General features: G+C 34.7%; 1 protein-coding gene across 1 annotated transcript in view; it reads left to right on the top strand.

The window, feature by feature from the left end:
* HOOK1 (hook microtubule tethering protein 1) overlaps window positions 1-21249 on the top strand; it is a 60342-nt gene extending 39093 nt beyond the window's left edge. Inside the window, exons 10-22 of the mRNA XM_021679990.1 lie at window positions 1996-2136; window positions 3465-3666; window positions 4234-4344; window positions 6497-6584; window positions 6663-6723; window positions 8708-8848; window positions 10634-10727; window positions 12395-12429; window positions 12979-13061; window positions 13688-13788; window positions 17045-17146; window positions 18538-18606; window positions 21054-21249. Of these exons, the coding sequence (XP_021535665.1) occupies window positions 1996-2136; window positions 3465-3666; window positions 4234-4344; window positions 6497-6584; window positions 6663-6723; window positions 8708-8848; window positions 10634-10727; window positions 12395-12429; window positions 12979-13061; window positions 13688-13788; window positions 17045-17146; window positions 18538-18606; window positions 21054-21224 (1399 nt within the window). The 3' untranslated portion in view covers window positions 21225-21249. The remainder of the gene's footprint in view (window positions 1-1995; window positions 2137-3464; window positions 3667-4233; window positions 4345-6496; window positions 6585-6662; window positions 6724-8707; window positions 8849-10633; window positions 10728-12394; window positions 12430-12978; window positions 13062-13687; window positions 13789-17044; window positions 17147-18537; window positions 18607-21053) is intronic.
* The last annotated feature ends 510 nt before the right edge of the window (window positions 21250-21759 follow it).

A 21759-nucleotide genomic window follows, 5' to 3' on the forward strand; every position in this document is an offset into this window, starting at 1 on the left:
TCTTGTAATGTCTTTTTCAGGTTTTGTTGTCAGAGTTCTGCTAGTCTCATAGAATAAGTGGGAAGTATTCTCTCCTCCTCTATTTTCTGAAAGAGTTTATGTAAGAATGATATTATTTCTTCCTTAAATGTTTGATAGAATTTATCAGTAAAACAGTCTGGACCTATGGTTTTCTTTGTGAAGGGCTTTTAATGACAAATACAATTTTGTTAATGGTCAAAAGGCTTCACAGGTTTTCTGTTTAATCTCTGTCAGTTTGATAAGTTGTGCTTTTCAAGGTGTATGTTTATTTCATTTAAGTTGTTGAATTTATTGGCATACAGTTGTTCATAATATTCTTTTATTATCCTTTTAATGACTGTAGGAGCTATACTGATACTCACTTTTTCATTCCTCATATTGGTTAATTTGTGTTTTTTTCTCATTTTTCTTGATCACTCTTACTAGGTTTTTATCAATTTTATTAATATTTTCAAACACTTTATTAGCTTTCCATATTATTGGTTTTAGATCTCTGTTCTTTCTTTCCTTTTACTTTGGATTTAATTTGCTGTTCTTTTCCTGGACTCTTAAGGTTGAAACTTGGATGATTGATTTTAAGCCTTTCTTCATTTCTAATATAAGCCTTTAAAATTGTAAATTTTCCTCTAAGCACTGGCTTAGCTGGGTCCCCAAAGTTTGACTGGTTGTGTTTCTGTTGTTATTTGATCTGAAATATTTTCTAATTTCCTTTGTGATTTCTTCCTTGACTTGTGGGTTATTCAGAAATGTGTTGTTTAATTTCCAGGTATTTAAGGCTTTGCTAGACTTCTTACTGTGGCTAATTTCTAATTTAAGTCTCTTGTGGTTAGAGAGCATACTTCACGAGATTTCAGTCTTTTGATACTTATTAATACTTACTGTATTGCTCGGCCTGTTTCATTGTGATGAGTGTTCCCTGTGCACTTGCAAAGGATGTGTATTCTGTAATTTTTGACTGACATGTTCTACACATGTCAAATCAAGTTGGTTAATGGTGTTGTTCAGAGCTCTTCTGTATTTTTACTGATATTTTTGTTTCTGTCATTTATTGGAGACTGGTATTAAACAATGATTGTGGATTTATGGATTTCTGCCTTTGATTCTGTCAGTTTTTGCTTCATGTATTTTTAAACTGTTTTTAGGTATATACACGTTTATGATAAGGCTTTCTAATGAATTGACCCTTTTATAATTATGAAATATTTCTATCTCTGATAATACTCTTTTGTCTTAAAATTTATTTTGTTTGATGTTAACATAACTACCCCAATTTCTTTTGCTTACTGTTTGCATGGTGTTTTTTTGAATCTTTTTACTTTTAATCTATCTGTGCCTTTATATTTAAACCAGCTCTTGTTATTAGCATATATTTGAGCCTTGTTTTGTTATCTACTCTGATGGTCTCTGCCTTTTTAATTGGTGTGTTAGTCTTTTTGCCTTTTATGTAATTTTTGTTATGGTTGTATTAAGTCTGTCAGTTTGCTGTTTTTCATTTGTCATATCCTTTTGTTTTTCTTTTCTGCATTCCTTTGGGTAAATCAAATTTTTTTAAATATTTGACTTTATTCACTATGTTGTCTTTTTACTTTTTGTTGTTGCTGTAGAGTTTAAGTATTTATCCTTAATTTATTATAGTCTACTTAGAATTCATATTTTACCACTTTGCATGTGGTATGTATTTTTGAGTAATTTTAATACATATTTATATATTTTCTCTTCATCTTTTGAAATTAAAACTCTTACTAGAGCTAGAGATAACGAAGCACAATGTTTCAGAAGTGAAAATGAAAATTCAGAACATTAAGTTTATTCTCAGCCAGTTTCAAATCCAGGAGCTGGAAGTGTCCTGTTCCTTTAGTCTTTCTTTTGAGTGTAGAATAAAAAAAAAAAATTTAAAAGTATGTCTTGCACATGTCTCAGTAAGAAAACAAATGATGGAAATTACATTATAAGTACTTGTTTTCTTTACTCAAGGCTTGAAGCTGCAAAAGATGATTACCGTGTTCACTGTGAAGAACTTGAAAAGCAACTAATTGAATTTCAGCATAGGAATGATGAACTGACTAGTCTTGCTGAAGAAACAAGAGCCCTGAAAGATGAAATAGATGTTCTTAGGTATGGCATATCTAAATATAATTATGTCACTTCTAAGTTATTCCTTAGTCATTTTGGTATATCATATTCTAATCAGTGATTCTTAGGTTTATTCCTGTGTATTAAGTACTGATCAGTTTTTATCCGGGCTCATAGTCTTTACTTATTTTATGCTTGTTGATGGTAATTGCAGTTTAAGGAGAATATTCAAATCTTGTTACCACATTTTTTTTTTTTAAGAGAGGGAGGGTTGGGGGAGGGTAGGAGCAGAGGAAGAGGGAGAGAGAGAATCCCAAGCAGGCTCTACTCTTAGTGCAGAGCCAGACGTAGGGCCCGATCCCACAACCCTGAGAACATGACCTGATCTGAAATCAAGAGTCGGACACACCCAACCGACTGAGCCACCTGTGTTAGCACAATTTCATATTAGAATTCATAAACCCAAAATGATACCTTTTTTTTAAAACTGTGTGAGCTGAACTACTTTTAGATACATTTAGCTTGACCTCCTTGTACTCATTAGTGTATCTTGTGAACTTTTTACATAAAGGAAAGCATTCTCAATCCATATTTTGGCATTTGATATAAAATAGGTATAATTAAGTTAACATTTATTTCAGGGTTATCCCAAGGTTCTCTTATTGTCTTTGACAATGTATAAAATTTTTATTTGGCTTTTGCCTGTGAAATGTTAATCAAGAAAACAGACTATCCATATGCTCTTTATGTTTTCTGTTAAATTTTCTTAATGGGCCATTTTGTTGCACAGTTTTTATATCCATTTGAAACAAAATCTTTATACCCATTCGTTTGAACCTGTATGTGATGGAAAGTGATCTGGTTTATGTATTTACTTTTGCTCTAGCCCAGTTGGTTAGGTAAGCACAACTCTAAAGCAAAATTCTTTGTCAGACAAATTGTAAGTCGAGTCAACTTCCTAAGTATATCAAATACTTAGGACAAAACTGTACTAAATGCTATATACACAAAGCAAAATTGGCCCAAAAGCTACAGAGAAGCTTAGAATTGTTCAGTTGCATTTGCAAAACCATTCTTTTTTAAACATTGTGCCGTATGAAGTGGTTTGATAATTTAGTGTGTCAGATTTAAGGCATTTTTGTTCTGATGCCTTTACAACAAAAAGGTTCAATGCTGGATTTGAGTCTTTTTCCAAAGTTCCCACAAAGTTTATTTCTTTTGTCTGTCTTTCTCATTTCCTTCCTTCCTTCCTTCCTTTTTTTTTGTTTCAGCCAAGTGATTATCTGGTTGACTAATTTTACAGACAGAATAAAATTGTTATGTGCATTTACTAGTTCTTACCCAGTAATGTGCAGTCTTTATTATCATAGGGCTACCTCTGATAAAGCAAATAAACTAGAGTCAACAGTCGAGATATATCGTCAGAAGCTACAAGATCTGAACGACCTTCGCAAGCAGGTGAAAACTTTACAAGAAACAAACATGATGTATATGCATAATACAGTCAGCTTAGAAGAAGAATTAAAGAAGGCAAATGCAGCACGTACGCAGTTAGAAACATACAAGAGGCAGGTAAGGAAATATCTTAATTTTTTAAAATAAAATCAAAAGACTCAACTTCCTTTTGATTCCTTTTGATACTTTAAGAATGATAAGAGATGTGAAGAAACATTGCCTATAGCTGGCTGTGAACTTATGATAGAATTCTTCTACTTGTGATTTTAATTCCAGGGTTGATAACTGAATTTGAGTTATCTAGGTCTTTCCCTTTTTATTGTCTTCTGAGCTTATATATATTTTTGGGCATTTTATTGTTTATTAGCATTTCTGGTAACCAGTAATAATTGCCTAGAGAATGGAGCTATAACTGATAATATTCTGTTTTTCTATTTATCAATTTTTTTTTACTAAATTATTTTAGTAATAGAAGGCTGATTTTTTTTTTTTACTAAATTATTATTTGGGTATTTTAAAATTTATGTTAACTCTTATTTACATGCTATTTTCACAACTATTTAGGATTACGTGATTATATTCTTACTTTATAAATTTTATTTCCAATCAGTTTCTCATTTATTAAACTCTGAGAAACTATTAATATTATGTACTCTTGTTATCTACTTTTGTTTCTGACAAAAGGTTCAGGATCTTCACAATAAACTTTCCTCTGAATCCAAAAGGGCAGATACACTAGCATTTGAAATGAAGCGGCTTGAAGAAAAACATGAAGCTTTACTTAAGGAAAAAGAGGTACACATGAATATAGTAGATGAGTAATATGTCTGTCTTCTCTTTTAGTGTTTAATATTATCCTTGCTGTTCTAAGAATGGAAGTCATGTCAATCAGATCTTCTTCTGTCTGTTTCCAAATTCAAGTGTTGGTATAAAAGAAAGTAGTAGAAATTTAATGTGCAGTGTTGTTAATTGCCTTCACAAGGGAAGATGAAGTCACGGAGGCGAGGCCGTGTGTCTCATTGCACGTTTTCCCATTCTAGACCATTGACTTCTTGAGAGCAAGGACCATGGATTTTATTTTTTAATGGCATTGTTGAGATATAATTTGTACCCCATAAATGTTGCCCACTTGAAGTGTACAGTGCAGGAGTCGTTGGTGTATTCGCAGCTGTGTAGCCATCACCACAGTCGGATTTTAGAGCGCTGTCGTCAGCCCGTTAGTGTGCCTGCTGGCGGCTGCCCTGCATCCTGCTCCCCTCCCCACGGCCTTCGCAACCATTCACCCATTTTCTGTCTCTACAGATTTGCCCAGTCTGTCCACGATATGCCATCATACACTGTATCAGTTTTGTGGCTAGATTCCTTCATGTGGATTAATGCTTTCAAAGTTCATCAGTGTCATAGCATGAATCAGTACTTTGTTTTAATGTTGAATAATACTCCATTCTATAGATATACCACATTTTATTTATCCATTCATCATTTTATGGACATTTGGGCTATTAAACAAATAATGTGGCTATGAACATTTATTTAGAAGTTTTTATGTAGGCATGTGTTTTCATTTCTTGAGTACGTACCTAGGAATGGTACTACTGGGTCATATGGTAACTATGGTTAACCTTTTAAGGAGCTACCATGCTGTTTTCTAAAGTAGATGAACCATTTTTCATTCTCATCAATTTGTAAAGGTTTTCAGTTTCTCCATATCCTTGCCAACACTTAAGACTTTTAATTTTAGCTATCCTAGTGAGTATGAAGTGGTATGCTATTGTGTTTTTGACTTGCATTTCCCTAATGACTAATGATGTTGAGCATTTTTTCATGTACTTATTGGCCATTTGTATGTCTTCCCTGGAGAAATGTCTCTTCAAATCCCTTACTCATGTTTTATTTAGGTTATTTGCTTTTTTATTGAGTTGTAAGAGTTCTTTATAGATTATGGATATAAGTTCCTTCTCAAATATATGATTTGCAAATATGTTCTTTTATTCTGTGGGTTCTTCTAATTTTTTTGATGGTGCTGTTTGCAACAGAATAGTTTCTCATTTGATGAAATTAGTTACCTATTTTTTTCTTTTGTTGTTTATGCTTTTTTTGGCAGTATTTCTGTGAAATCACTGAGTACTCTGAGGTTATAAAGATTTTTGCTTATGTTTCTAATTTTACAGTTTTAGCTCTTATATTTAGTCTGTGATTAATTTTGAATTAATTTTTGTATATGGTGTAAAATAGGGGCCCAATTTCATTCTTTTGTGTGTGGATATTCAGTTGTCCTAGCACTATTTGTTGACAAGATGATTCTTTCCCTATTAATTGTCTTGATACCTTTGTTGAAAATCAATTGACCATGATATTGTAATGATGGATACATTATACATTTGTCAGAACCCATAAAAGTAAAACAGAGTGAACCCTAATGTCCTTTAGTTAATAATAGTGTATCAGTATTGGCTCATCAGTTCTTCCAAGTAACCACTAACTTTACCTCACTTGTTACTCAGGACACTTTTGCAAGGGTTATGTATCTGCACTTCCATATTGATGATGTGGATACTAAAGCCAAAGAGTCAAATAACTGACTGTAGGTGTTATAATAACTAGGAAAAAGTGAGACTGGAGTTCAAGCCATGATTTATTTGCCTCCAAAGTCCATGCTTTTTTTTTTTTTTTTAATTACTCTGCAGTTGCACATTTGTACTCCATTGCATAATTACATCAGTTTGTTTCAAAGATAAATTATCTAATGGGGAAATTATAAGATTTATGTTGTATCAAGATTATTTACGTGATTTATGTAAGAGAAAATTACCTCTTAGCACTGAAACTAAAATGTCACTTTTAATTAAGCAGCAATTATGAAATTAACTTAAGATAAATTATTATAAGCATAAATTACATTTCTGGTGGGCAAAATTAAATATTTTGCTAAACAATTCTTTTTTAGAGACTAATAGAACAACGTGATACTCTGAAAGAAACGAATGAAGAGCTTCGATGTTCACAAGTACAACAAGATCATCTAAACCAAACAGGTGAATTTTGTTGGATTTAGAAAAGTTTTTTTAATGGTAGAAATACTGAAACGTTAATCTTTTGTTGTTGTTGTTTAGATGCATCTGCTACAAAAAGTTATGAGAATCTTGCTGCTGAGATTATGCCAGTGGAATATAGGTAAATTTGTTTTTATTAATTGATAATCTATACTTAATATTAGAAATATGATTTCTTTCTAAAAAAATTATTAGCCTTTAGAGTGTTCCCTTTTATGAGTCATGGAGCTCAAAATTACTTTGTCTCATCTGCTTGAACTTCTTAGATTTTTTTTTTAAATTTTTTTTTTAAAGATTTTATTTTTTGACAGAGAGACAGCGAGAGAGGGAACACAAGCAGGGGGAGTGGGAGAGGGAGAAGCAGGCTTCCCCCTGAGCAGGGAGCCCGATGTGGGGCTCCATCCCAGGACCCTGGGATCATGACCTGAGCTGAAGGCAGCCACTTAACGACTGAGCCACCCAGACACCCCTGAACTTCTTAGATTGTTACTGCTACTACAGCAGTTTTAGAAGTTATTAGAAGTAAAATTTCACAAACTAGATGAATAAAATATTCTAGTTTTTATAATATGACTTTTATTGTGTTGAACTTCTTTTCCTACCCATAAACTCAATGGAAAAAACTTTTTTATACCTGGCATTCACATCCACACAGGTGAAACTAATAAGAGAGGAGCTATGAATAATAGCAGAAGGATTAAACAGAAGTTAAATAAAATACAAATTTTAGAGTTTCCTTTTAACCAACTTTTATCGTGTTATCTTACTGCTATGTTTGCTTCTAGGTATTTGACTAATCTGGTATCTTTTTATGGTTTTCCTTTCCTTTTTGTGGTAACAGTTTTATTTACTACTTCAGACTCTACTCTTAAGCAGATTTATTGAGATATAATTCACCCATTTAAAACTGTCTGGCTCAGTGGTGTTTAGTGTAGTCATAGAATTGTGCAGCTATCTGATTTGAGAACATTCCATTCCCCCCCAAAAAATACCCTGTGCCTCTTAGCAGTCATTCCTCAGTCCTGCCTGCCCCCAGGCTCCAGCACTAGGCAGCGGAGAATCAACTCTTTGTCGAGTTGCCTGTTAACGGAATTTAACATACGTGAGTCCTACAATAGGCAGCCTTTTGTGACTGCTTTCACTCAGCATATAGTTTGCAAATATGTTAATTTTCATTTTGTTCAATTTTTTGTTGTTAAGACAGAGCTCCTTACATGCTGGACTGGCAAGCAACTTTTTAGTTGTTAATATCCAGTGATATTAATGTCACTTTAAAAATAGCCATTTGAAAAAAAAATAGCCATATGCACTGTATTTTAAAGTCATGATGTTGCCATTCAGAAGAACACAAATTGAGATTAATTGAAATTAGTTGCTTTTAAGAAATTGCATTTAGGGGCACCTGGGTGGCTTAGTCAGTTAAGCATCTGCCTTCGGCTCAGGTCATGATCCCAGGGTCCTGGGATCGAGCCCCGCATCGGGCTCCCTGCTCAGTGGGAAGCCTGTTTCTTCTTCTACCTGCCGCTCCCCCTGCTTGTACTATCTCTCTCTCTCTCTGTCAAATAAATAAATAAAATCTTAAAAAATGCATTTAGGGAGGCAGCAGGCAGGAGAACATCACTTTTTTATTTAATATCATTCCTATCATTTGCATTTTAGAAAATGTGTATTTGTAAACTTTTAAGAAAAATTGTTTTTTGAAAACAAAAAAAACCTAGTAGTCATATGACTGTCATCATAAGAGTATATTTAAATATGAAACAAACTGATTTCTTAAATCTATTGCTTTTAATGCATATATTTTCTGAGATTATGCTATAGTGAATAGCATCTAAGTTACCAGTAAAATAACTCTTTTCTTTTGGAATTTGCATAATATTTAATGATATATAATATAATACTTACGCTCTGAAAAATTTATTACTTGTTTTTTTGAGACAGTCTTACAATGTACATAGTTTTTTCTTAAAAAATTTCAGAAACATTGGTAACATTTTTAAATGACAGCTATTGAATGAACAGGAATTTTCTAAAATTCACAATGTAAAAAAATGTAAAATGTACATTTAAAAAATTTAAAAACAAACTTTGCTTTTCAACCTCAGGGAAGTGTTTATTCGACTGCAACATGAAAATAAGATGCTCCGCTTGCAACAGGAAGGCACTGAGAACGAGCGTATTGAGGAACTTCAGGAGCAGCTGGAACAGAAGCACCGCAAGATGAATGAACTGGAAACCGAGCAAAGGTGACACACACTTTTGTAATTGACATTCATAGTGATTCCATTAGCTAGCCACGTAGTTAAAATAAGTAGAATTTAAAGAAGTTTAAATTGTTGTTTTCAGCCTCTCACTTCCATTATTTTAGCAGACTTTATTATTTTTTTATTTTTTAAAGATTTTATTTATTTATTTGAGTGAGACACAGCGAGAGAGGAAACACAAGCATGGGGGGTGGGAGAGGGAGAAGCAGGCTTCCCCCCGAGCAGGGAGCCCGGTGCGGGGCTCGATCCCAGGACCCCGGGATCATGACCTGAGCCGAAGGCAGACGCTTAACGACTGAGCCACCCACGCGCCCCTTTAGCAGACTTTATTACTGGCTGCTTTTTCTTGAATTTCATTTATATGTTTTCACAATCCACAGAAAATTTAACAAATGGTTAAATGACAGTCTGGCTTTGGGCTGCGGTCTGTACATGGATAGAACATAGACCGTGCAGTCAAATTTGAGCCCCATCTCTATTTAAATTTATTAGCTGTTCTGTCCTGGGCAAGTTAAACTCACACTTGGTGTCTTCAGCTATAAAAGCAAATGGTGTACTCATCTGATAGCAATGAGGTGCACAAGAATTAGAGTATTAAAAATATATAACAGTTGATACAGTGTTCACTATATGCCAGGCACTTTTCTAAGCACTTTTTTGGTATTCACTCAGAACTCCTCACAAAAACTCTATGAAGTGAGAATTGAAATTATCTCTTTCTTATGGATAAGGAAGCTGAGGTTGAAGGAGGCTAAGTAACTTGTCCAGAGTTACAAGCTAGTAAATTTTCAATCCCACATTTGAACTTTCTGTCAGTCTGATTCCTGAGTCCAGACTCTTAACCACTGTGCTAACTTGCCTCTTATAAATAGCATATTTTGCTATAAAACTATTTGATTTTATTTGACCAAACTTTATTAGATCTTAGAGACCACCAGGAATTTTAGATACACTTGAACCTTCTCTCTCAAACTTGTATATATTGTATTACATCAACATTTTAGCTTTCTGAAAGGACCATCAGATTTTACTATCCTATCCAGTTCAATATCAGCACTGGAGATACAAAGTTTCACCTTTTAAAGAGTTACTATAGGAAGATAGACATATGAATAATGATTATATTATGTGATACCTGCAATAGTGGAACAGTGGAGTGTTATAATAGGCAGGTGTGTTAGGTCATATATACATGAAAAGAGACTGTCAGATACTTTCTCTTGCTGGTAACCTCAGTGGAGGTAACGCTTAAGCAGGGTTTTAAAGAACAAGATTTTGCCAAGTTAGAAATGTGCCCTAGTTGCTAGTGTTAGTCTCTTTAATTTAAATAAAAAGTTATGAAGAAATGGTTGGGAAATGGTGGCCTTGGTCAATACACTGTGAAATCCGAAACAAGAAGAAGAAACCTAGTTCCCATTCTAAAGATAAAAGTATAGGAAAACTGAACTACTTTTCTGATTTTCGTACCAGTGAGGACAGTGCAGAATTGATGTGCTTTTGCAGCTGGCACACAAGTATCTGAAATTTTTAAATGTGGGCATACATACGTCCATGATAAAATGTCTTCTTTTTTAAAAAGTATTTTCTTGCAAGTAGCCTACTGTACTTACACTATATATTATACCTAGCCACAGACAATTGTTGGGCATTCATCATTGCTATTAAATGCAGACTTCATGTGTTAAATTGCACAAATGTACCTTTATAGATCCATAACTACTTTGACTTTCAATACAAATAAATACGTATGATTCATCTTAACAATAGGCTGAGCAAAGAGCGTATCCGAGAATTGCAGCAGCAGATTGAGGACCTCCAGAAATCTTTACAGGAACAAGGCTCCAGGTCTGAAGGAGAAAGTGTAAGTAACTTAAACATTGTAATAATTCTGCTGTGTGTGGACTCTCTGCCATAGGTCCTGATGCCCAAATTAGTCCTGTATTTGAAAGTGCTACCCTTATCTTTGGGGGTACCCTCGAATACCGTATATATCTGCATAACAGATGCAGTGATTTTGCCAACTTGGAGCCTATAAATTAATCGTCTGTATTGGAAGGTGATTTCTATCTGTCCTACTTCAACAGCTATACCTAAATTCATGGTAATTCCTGTTTGAGAGCATGCTACGAGTGAGGTCTTCACAGCTCTTTTCTCAGGCTTGAGAAAAGTCCTAGTAAGAGTAGTCAGCAGTCAGAATTGAGGAAATCTAACAGAGAGGAGAGAGTAAGACAATGATTTCTACCAAAGAGCGTCAAAGAAGTGGATCATACCAACCTCCAAAAGACAGAAACCTTAATGCAGTTTTGAAGACATCAGTCACCCCTTATTTCTTCCCTCCTTGCAAGCAGACTTATGGCCTCGCCGTTTCTAATGGGCTTTGATGGCAAACATTGTAGGGGACAGATAAGAGGACTCAGCAGAGCTCGAACAGCCCAAATCTGAATATACCTAGCAGTGTGTCTGTAGTTGGATCTCTGTATGCAGAGGGGAAAAGAAGTAACAGTGGAGGGAGGGAGGCATTTAACTATAACAACAACAAAAAGATAGGGCTCAATGTACATTAGATACTGGGTAGATACAATGTGAGGTGGTTGTACGATGGGGGAGAGAGCTATTAAGAGTAAGTAAAGAGATGAGAAAGAGGACTGAAAGAGTGTGTTTCCTCTCTGTCTTTTATATGCTTTATATGATTTTCTCTTTTTTCCTCGGGGGCTTGGAAAATAGAAATCGTCTCATGCATGGCGGCATCTCGTATGTGCATATATACGGTATTGTAATCTCTCTAATACAAATATTTTTTCTAAGCCACAGTAGGGAATACTTTTAAAATGGGATCTATTTGGGGGGAGTACATTTTTGGATTGCAGTATTTTTAAAGGTTTTATGTTTCTCTTTTTAAAATGTATTAGTGTCTGAGTTATATTTCACATTATATGTTTTAAACCCTTCATTTATCTATTCAGTAGATGATCTTGAACTAGTATTGCAATTTAAACTCCTGCTTTTTAAAGAGGAAGTTTTATGTCTTAAATTTCATTTTTTAACAAAATCCACTTGCTCTGTTTTGATGTTAATATTAAAGTGCTCGCATTTGTAATGATAACGCTTTATTATAAAGATAATTATTTAAGTCTATTCTTCATTTAAAGGCCTAAAATCTTAAAATTTATATTTTAAATAATGATTTTTAAATGTTTGATACTCCTCAGTATATCACATTCAGCTTGCATTTGCTATTTTTCTTCAAGTTTAAATTTTATTTTCATGGTATTCAGAAATATGAAGCATTTTTCTTTTTACTATTGTACTCATCCTTCTTTCATTTCCTAACCTCCTTTCCTTTCCCTTTGAAGTAAAAAATACCTAAAATTTTATGTTTTTACGAGTATGTTATTAGAAATACAAATTTTTGAAACATTTACAATTTTAAATAATACACTTCAAAAGGAGATAAAGAGATTTTGATGTCTGGAAAATTTATCTTTGTCACAAAAGTTATTTTACAGCAACTTTTTTTAATTTTTATAGTCCAGCAAACTAAAGCAGAAGTTGGAAGCTCATATGTAAGTAAAACTGATATTTCATTTCAAATATGCAAGGGGAAGGGTTTTAAAAACTTCTAAAGTTAGTATCCTTTTCTGATTTTGTTTATAAGAAAAATCCCCTGATGGCAGTTGAATGTTCACCACTGCCACCAAGAAGTGAAAAGAAAAATGTTCTAAAATATTCAGCCTGCCTGCCAGTGATCCCAGATCCTACATTTTTCAATCACTAATGTCATTTGAAGGGTTTACAAAGCAGACAACTGTCACAACTTGACTGTGTGGGGATGTGGGATGTTTAACCAATAAAATATTTCCTTTGACTTTCTTAGGAAGCAAGGATGGCAAGGGGAAAAAATTAACATTTTTAGCACCCATCATGTGCCAGGCAGTTTACCTTCTCACAGCAACCCCTATAATATTTGGCAGGTATTACTCCCATTTCACAGGTGAGGAGATTCAGGATCAGAAAGGGATTTGCCCACAGTCCACAAATGTTATGTGGCAGAAATCAGTTTTCATTCTTAGGTCTGTTTGTTTCCAAAACTCCATGCTCTTTCCACTACTTAGGGAAAAACTAACTGAGGTCCAGGAAGAATTACAGAAGAAACAAGAGCTCATTGAGGATCTTCAGCCAGATGTAAACCAGAATGGTAGGTATTTGTAAAAACCTGGATCAGACTACATCTAAGGACTTGCCCTTTTTAGTTGAAGAATGCAAGGACTATGTATAAGTTTCTGGACATTCCATAAATACATGCATTGCAAATAAGAACCATGGTAATTTTTTAGTGATTTAAGTAATTAATAAATGATCTAATCTTAAAGCAAAAAAAAAATCTAATAAAATGAACTGATTGATATATAGGAGTATCAAACATTGTAAAATATAGTAGAATTAATACTATGGAAATGTAAATAAAATAGTGTATAATCAAAGTAACCTTTAAACTTTGTGTAGAAGACATGCTTTATTTTCTAATGATGGTTGTGATTACATTGTAAAGTGTATTTGCTCATTGAAACACTTGAGAGAAAGGAGAAAAATAGCTGGATAAAGCAGATTTAGATATTTTTTAAGCAAGAATAATATGAAATGATCGAGGATGTATTGGTTATAGTTCAAAAGTTTTAGATAAGAATTCATTACAAAGAAGAAATAAACGTTACTCTTTTAAGTTCTCTCATCAGTCTTTAGAAAAAAATATAATAAATACAGTCCTTGTGTGAAGAGGAAGTATTTTAAATTGGTCATGTTTCATTTCCTTTTCAATAATAGCACAAAAGATCAATGAACTTGAAGCTGCTCTTCAGAAGAAAGATGAAGATATGAAAGCGATGGAGGAGAGATATAAAATGTACTTGGAGAAAGCAAGAAATGTGAGTGACTGATCTTTTGGAGCCCAACTCTTCTGACTCAGGTTCTTATTAAGCCAGTTCTGCCTGTGGGACTGTTCCTCCTCTCTCTGTGACACGTCACTTTGCTCCCTCTTCTCTGCCTTGCGGGCCAGTTTTCATGCTCTCTCACTCTCACTCATGAGCATCAGGTAAAACAAACACAGGGCTTTATTGGGACAGTTTTCAGCGGGACTGGAGTGACCTCATTAGGGGAGATGACTGTTAGGAAGTATGGAACCTTTAGCTCTTAAAGTGAACATTTGCCTTTTGTGAAAATTTAGCTCTTCAAACTTGTTTAAAATTGTTTTAGCCTTCAGTCTAGATTAGACAGTTAGGCACTATTCTGATGTTTACCAGACTAATTTTTTTTTCCTTATTTCAAACTTAAATATCTGTAAGTACTATTCTAATAAAATCTTTTATTTCCATGAATACTGCATATTTTCCTAATTAATTATAAGTATTCTCTCTTAGAGAATGTTAATATACTTTTTTCTAGTTATTGAATAAAAGGATTATATGATGAAGCTTAAAAATGCTGCTAATATGTCTGTTCTTTTTATGTTTAAGTTTTATATTTATTAAGTTGTAAATAGTACCTGCAGCAACAGATAAACCTCATGACCTCAGGGCTTAAAAGGTAGAAGTTACTTCTTGATCACAGGAAGCCCATCTTTCAATGGGGGAGGGGCTCTGTTCCATGCAATCTGCCAGAGCCCCCAGCTGACAGAGGCTTTGCCTTCTTGAACGTGGCATTCCCAAGCTCACTCGAGATAGTCCAGCCGGTAGACAAGGGAGGCCAGCCTAGACTGCACTGGAGGAGATTTGTGATGGGGCAGCCTGGGAGCCGTGAACCACTTTCACCCTCATTTCAATGGGCAACTCAGGCACGCAGCTTCTAGAGAACCCTGGTAAACAAAGGCAATCAGTCTGTGCCACAGTCCAGTTTCTCTCAACTACAAAAGTATACAAAAGTATAAATGCTCTTAGTAGAAAACATAAAACATAGAAGGGTTCTCAGAGATAACTGCTATTAACTTTTCGGTGTATTTTCTTACCAGAGCATTTTTTTCAATGTATATCGTCTCTGTGATTGCTGACCACAATACAGACCATACACACACACACACACACACACACACACACACACACACACACACACAATTTGTATGATCATAGCACATATGATTTTAAAAGTTAAAACACATTTTATTTTTTTTTTATTTTTTTTTTTAAGATTTTATTTATTTATTTGAGACAGAGAGAATGAGAGAGAGAGAGCACATGAGAGGGGGGAGGGTCAGAGGGAGAAGCAGGCTCCCTGCCGAGCAGGGAGCCTGATGCGGGACTCGATCCAGGGACTCCAGGATCATGACCTGAGCCGAAAGCAGTCGCTTAACCAACTGAGCCACCCAGGCGCCCTTAAAACACATTTTAAAAGTTAAAATAATTTCCTCATGTTATATAAATGTAATTTAATACTTATTGAGCACCTGTTATACTAAGCACTGGGAATACAGCAGTAAACAAGACAGACACTTATGGAGCAGACTTTGCAAAATAAAAGAATGGCTGTATGATACTCAGTTGAGTGGGGTATATCATAATTGACTTAGTCATCATCATCCTGTTGTTGGAAATAGTTCATTTCCATTTCTTTTTTCTTCTTGCTTCTAGAAATAAGACTGTAGGCAACATATTTATACAGAAAGCTTGCCCCTTATTTTGGTTTATTATCTTAGCCTTGTTCCTAGGTTAATGGGTCAAATGGAAGTTCTAGGTCAAAGGATAAGAAAATTTTAAGATGCTTGATACTTATTTCTAAATGATATTCTAAAAGGATTACAACTAAATAGACAAAGCACTGACAGTGAATACCATATTCTTGTCATCATTGAGCACTATCATTTAAAAAAACAATTGCTTGTATAATAAATATGATTTCATTTTTTTACCTTTATGTTATTTGGAGGGAGAGTTAATTATAGTAACATAATGTCCATGATAGAAAATTCAGAAAATAGTGAAAAGTCACAACCATACTTTTTATCACCTAGAGGTAACAAATTATGATGTGTCTTTGTAATTAAATTATGATTTAAACTCTGCTTTTATAATGTGAACTCTGTGAGGGCAGGCACCGAGTCTCCTGTATCCCCACGTGCCCCCACCAAGTGCCTGCCATATTCGGCACTCAGCAAATTGTTCTGAACGAACTGCAGGAATGTTTAGCATATTACCTTTTAGTCTTTTTCCTTTACCTCTATAAATATAGGTGAAATCTTCCTCTTTAAATAATTTTAAATCTTTGTTAATAGATTTGTAATTACATCATACAGATGATCTTATTATTGGAAATTTGTTTTTGTTCCTGACATACACCTGATATTTCTGAGTTAATTTCTTGTTATTCTGCTGGCTACATAGTTTGCTTGAGTCTCTGAACAACATTCTGATTGAATATCTTTTACCTAAATATTAGTGATTTCCATAAATGTGATTGAGCCACCCTCTGGTTTGCAGATAAAATCACCAGTTTCTATTATATTGATCTCATATATTGAATTACATTTAACTAGATAATGGTAGTAAAAAGATTGTTTCTATGAATTTTTTGTTACTTACTTTGTATAATCAGTAAGTTCCCATGTAATTATCAAATTCATTTTAATTTAAAAAAATACTCATCATATAAATATGAAGTGTTATTTCTTTTTTTTTTTTTTAAAGATTTTATTTATTTATTTGACGGAGACACAGCGAGAGAGGGAACACAAGCAGGGGGAGTGGGAGAGAGAGAGAAGCAGGCTTCCCGCGGAGGAGGGAGCCCGATGCGGGGCTCGATCCCAGGACCCTGGGATCATGACCTGAGCCGAAGGCAGACGCTTAACGACTAAGCCACCCAGGCGCCCCGAAAAGTGTTATTTCAAGACCTTAGTGCTCAAAGCTTAATAAGACTAAATTACTGTCTGAGTACCAAACCTGTAGGAAAGGAAATTTTATTTTGGGAGAGGGATCTTTCCATTTTTGTACTGAAGTTTGATACCATTGTACCTTTATAGAATGCTATTTTTGTTATTCAAATTTAATTGCCAAATAAGCCATAGTTAGTACCTGGATAATTTTACTTCCTGGATAATTTTCCACTTTATTTACAGAGATGCTATAGACAATGTTATTATATTTCAATACTTGATAAAATAAAGTAGATGTAAAATATTTTTTTTTCTTTAAACAGGTAATAAAAACTTTAGATCCCAAATTAAATCCAGCATCAGCTGAAATAATGCTACTTAGAAAGCAGTTGGCAGAAAAAGAGAGAAGAATTGAGATTCTGGAGGTAAAATTTTCATATTCACACATCTCCTTTTAATTATCCTGTGTAACCCTCGTGATTAATTGCTGTCATATATCTGCTGTAAATGATCAAGTCTCACAAGAGGTTGGTTGAGGTCAGAAGTTAGAGATGTCATGTTTTAGCACTCGGTGTTTATTACAGTCTCGCTAGCCCATGAGATTGGTCTCTGCGAGTGTATGTACTCTGCTGCTTTGTATCTCTCTTCCCCACAACAGCCAATCATGTGGATATCCCTTAGTGTCTAAAAGAGTTCTGCTATAATATTAGCTCCTTTTAAAATTATGTGGATTAGAGTTCATTCAGAAAATATGAAAGAAAAAAAGAAAGAAAGAAAGGGAAAGAAAGAAAGAGGGAAAGGAAGAAACCAAACTCACCTTTTAAAAAAGGTACTGTACTCAGTTAACCAGATTTTCTTTCTCTTCTCCTGTTCCTCACTTGAACCTAAGTAAAGCTCCTTAGTTGCAATTCCTGGGGGGAAGAAAGTGCTCACAGAATCCAGTAAGCCCTTGCACTAAAATGGCAGTATTGGTTACTAATCATGCACAGCTATGTTAGTGATGACACCTCATTAACTAGCTGAGTCTTCAAATTTTAGAAGTTATTTTTGTGCTAATGATATCATTTTTACTACTTGGGTTAATTATGTCACTCTGGAATTGTATGTTCATAGATTTTGTAATTGGACATGTTCTGGTTTCCTTTGCAAAGTGTTTTATATCATATATATTATATCGAGATGCTCATGATACAAAAAGCATACAAGATATGAGGGAGGCACATAAGCATCTTGCTGTAGGAACATTCAAATAGTTTAGTTTATAATGAGTCAACTGTATCTGGTGCTCAGTGAAATTACAAAATTTGCTATATTCGAGGAATTAAATAGATGTCGAGGGTAGTGTGCAAATATGGCCACAGGCAATCTAGTATATAGATCACCAAGAATTAAGAGAGAAAAATTTGTGTTAAGCTTTATAGAGATTTTAAAGGATTTTCTGGGATATGGTCTACTATATCCTCTTTCTCCTTAGTTTTGACTCCTCCATAGGTGCAGCTCTGTTTTGTCATCTAAGCCAGTTGTTACATTCTTCTCTAGATGTAGGGGACAGTAGCATGAGAATCACCAGTTTCATGTTTGTTGTTTTATTGAACATTTCTCAGTAAAATTTTTGAAATAAATATTTACTAGTCATGGTCTTATTCTTTCTTAAAGGCATTGTGCATGCATTCTCCATGATTCTGCTCAGATTTTGACTGCTTTATGCCACACAGTGCATTTTTTAGAATTCTCTGAGCACAGTGAAAAAATGATTCCATTTTTGGTAGTTTCAGTTTATTTCTGGGATCTTGATAGTCCTTGTATCTTTTTCCAGAGTGAATGTAAGGTAGCAAAATTCCGTGATTATGAAGAAAAACTCATTGTTTCTGCCTGGTACAATAAGGTGAGTTGACATTCAGCCAGTGATTGGATGTTGTACTTATCAAACATTCTGACCATGAACCATAGGAGGAAATACATTTTATACCACAAATCAGTACCTGTACATGTTTACATATGTAACTGAACAGAAGTTACCCTGACTGTGTGCATTGTACTCAGGTATCTCCTGTCATAGTCTCTCTCTCTCTCTCTTTTTTTTTTTTTAACTTTGGTCATACTTAAAATTGTATATTTTAATTTAATGTTTTTGGTTGATTTTGATCTTCTCAAAATAAGTAAATTGATTTTGTGACTCATCAACCTTAGTTGATACACATGAAGCACACATACAACAGTTCATAAATATTTCAAAAATTGTCTTGAGTGAAAAGACTTAATTTGAGCTTCATAGGTGTTTCTGTAGAAGTAGGAATATCTGTGCAGTGCAAAATTAAGTACTTCTAGTACTCAACATTTATTTTAACATCCCATAAAGCCTCTAAGTGTGTCTTTCACTGTTTTTTTAAAATCAGGAATATTCAGGGCGCCTGGGTGGCACAGTTGTTAAGCGCCTGCCTTTGGCTTAGGTTATAATCCCAGGGTCCTGGGTTCGAGCCCCACATCGGGCTCCCTGCTCCACGGGAGGCCTGCTTCTCCCTCTCCCACTCCCCCTGCTTGTGTTCCCTCTCTCACTGTGTCTCTCTCTGTCAAATAAATAAATAAAATCTTAAAAAAATAAAATAAAATCAGGAATACTCTTCAGTATTGTCTGTCTTAACAAGGAGAGAGTAGTATAAAATTATTTGAAGTGTAGTTTATTTTGTCATCCTTACTCAGCAAGATGTTTTCAAGCATTTCGTGATATATATGGTTCTTTGGATTATTTTAATCCACAAAGAGAGTAACACAGCCATTATCTACTTGAGCTGCTGCTTATTTAGTATGAGAGAATATCACTTTATGGACTCTGTCCATGTGTGGACCCTGTGCTTCACCACATAGAACTGGGTGCCCTGCTTCAAACATGCCTGCTCTTCTGTGTCACTGTACTTTTTTCTGTGCTCTTTCCTTCCCTTCTCTATTTGGTAAAATCTGGCTTAATTTAGCAAGGCCATGAAGGAAATTAGAAGTGAAGTGTTCCCGGAACCTTCCCTCATGAGTCAGTCATCCTAGTTAAGACTGGGAACATTATTTTCTTTGTTCCTCTGTAGCCTCTTGATACATAAATTATTAAAGATATTAGAGCCAAATAACACATTATTTATTCATTTTCTACCCGTGTCTTTTTTTTTTTAAAGGATTTGGGGTTTTTTGTTTGTTTGTTTTTGTTTTTTTCTTTAATTTTTTTTTATTATTATGTTATGTTAATCACCATACATTACATCATTAGTTTTTGATGTAGTGTTCCCTGATTCATTGTTTGCGTATAACACCCAGTGCTCCATGCAGAACGTGCCCTCCTCAATACCCACCACCAGGCTAACCCATCCTCCCACCCCCCTCCCCTCTAGAACCCTCAGTTTGTTTCTCAGAGTCCATAGTCTCTCATGGTTCATCTCCCCCTCCGATTTTCCCCCCTTCATTCTTTCCCTCCTGCCATCTTCTTCTTTTTTTTTTTCTTAACATATATTGCATTATTTGTTTCAGAGGTACAGGTCTGTGATTCAACAGTCTTACACAATTCACAGTGCTCACCATAGCACATACCCTCCCCAGTGTCTATCACCCCACCACCACATCCCTCCCACCCCACACCACCCATGTCTTTTGAGCATTTACTATATTTTATGTATTATATTAGTTACTCATGATTCTAAGCTTAGTAAAATTCTGTTATGTAGTCTAGTGAGAAAAAGTAATGATTTCTCTTACTACGAAACCCACCATCCACAACCACAGTAATTCGTCATGTATCAATCAGTATGTAGATAGACGATAGTGAATGTAAACTGTGATGCAGGCATCAGAAGACCTGTTAGAACACAAGTTGTTGGACTCGTCTGCAAAACTTCTGATTTAGTAGGTCTGGCTAGAGTCTACAAGGTAGAATTTGCATTTTTAACGAATTCCCAGTGGTGCAAATGATAATTTGGGGACCACATTTGAGAACCGTTGATCTGAGTTTTTCTCTTGTGCTATGTATGCTCATAGTGGGTAGAGTGAAGGCCCAAACACAAAGATTTACTTTGGAACCTTTTTTTATTATAATTAAGCCGAAGTTTAGAATGTTTTTAATGATTTCAAATTCGGTAGGTTAAAATAGAGAAACTGGATTTTATGCCTTTGTTTCCTCTTCCTTGCTAACATGATGGTGCACAGATTAATTCGCTTCTGAACCCTTTCCTTTTTCTATAAAATGAGGAAAACAACAGCTTTATAGAATTTGGGGGATTAAGTGACTTAATAAATGTGAAAAGCATTTTACAGACTCTAAGTAGTCTTGTTATTTGTTTGCTTATTTTTGTTCAGAGTCTGGCATTCCAGAAACTGGGGATGGAGTCTAGACTCGTGAGCGGCGGTGGCACTGGCAAAGACACTGGTGCGTGTACCCCCGCCCGGTCTTTCTTAGCGCAGCAGCGGCACATCACCAGCACCAGAAGAAATCTCTCTGTCAAAGTTCCTGCTACAACACCCGATTAAACTACAAAAGAAAACATAAACAGAAGTGCCCTTAAAATAGTTTGTATCCTTCAGTTAACTGCCAGGTTAAAAAAGAAATTTATGATGGTGGATGTCAGCTATTTAAAAATCAGTATGCATAAAATTAATTTTGTCAGCTGACTTTGGAAACAAAATACAAAATTAGCTATTTCTTGAAGGGAGCACATTTGAGTAGAAGATGTAATTAGGCACACATCTCAAACATTTGTCTTCTGAGAGTGTTATAAGTTCATATTGACTGGGTATATTTTAGTTTAATGTCTTCAGTGGTACCAGTAACTTGGTTAATTTACAATGTATGATCAGTAATAAGTAATTTAAAAATATATCTATATTTGTTTTATTGTTTCGGTCCATATAAAAATAGTCTTGAGGTAGGTGCATGGAGAACTATACAAGAGCTATATTTTTTGACTTTATATATGTATAAGGTTTTACCTCTATCGTCAAATCTGTCATCAGATGGGTCTATTCTATCATGTAATGGAAGATATAACATTTGGAAGATTGGACC

Source organism: Neomonachus schauinslandi, chromosome 4 (assembly GCF_002201575.2).
Source record: "Neomonachus schauinslandi chromosome 4, ASM220157v2, whole genome shotgun sequence".
NCBI classification, from domain to species: domain Eukaryota; kingdom Metazoa; phylum Chordata; class Mammalia; order Carnivora; family Phocidae; genus Neomonachus; species Neomonachus schauinslandi.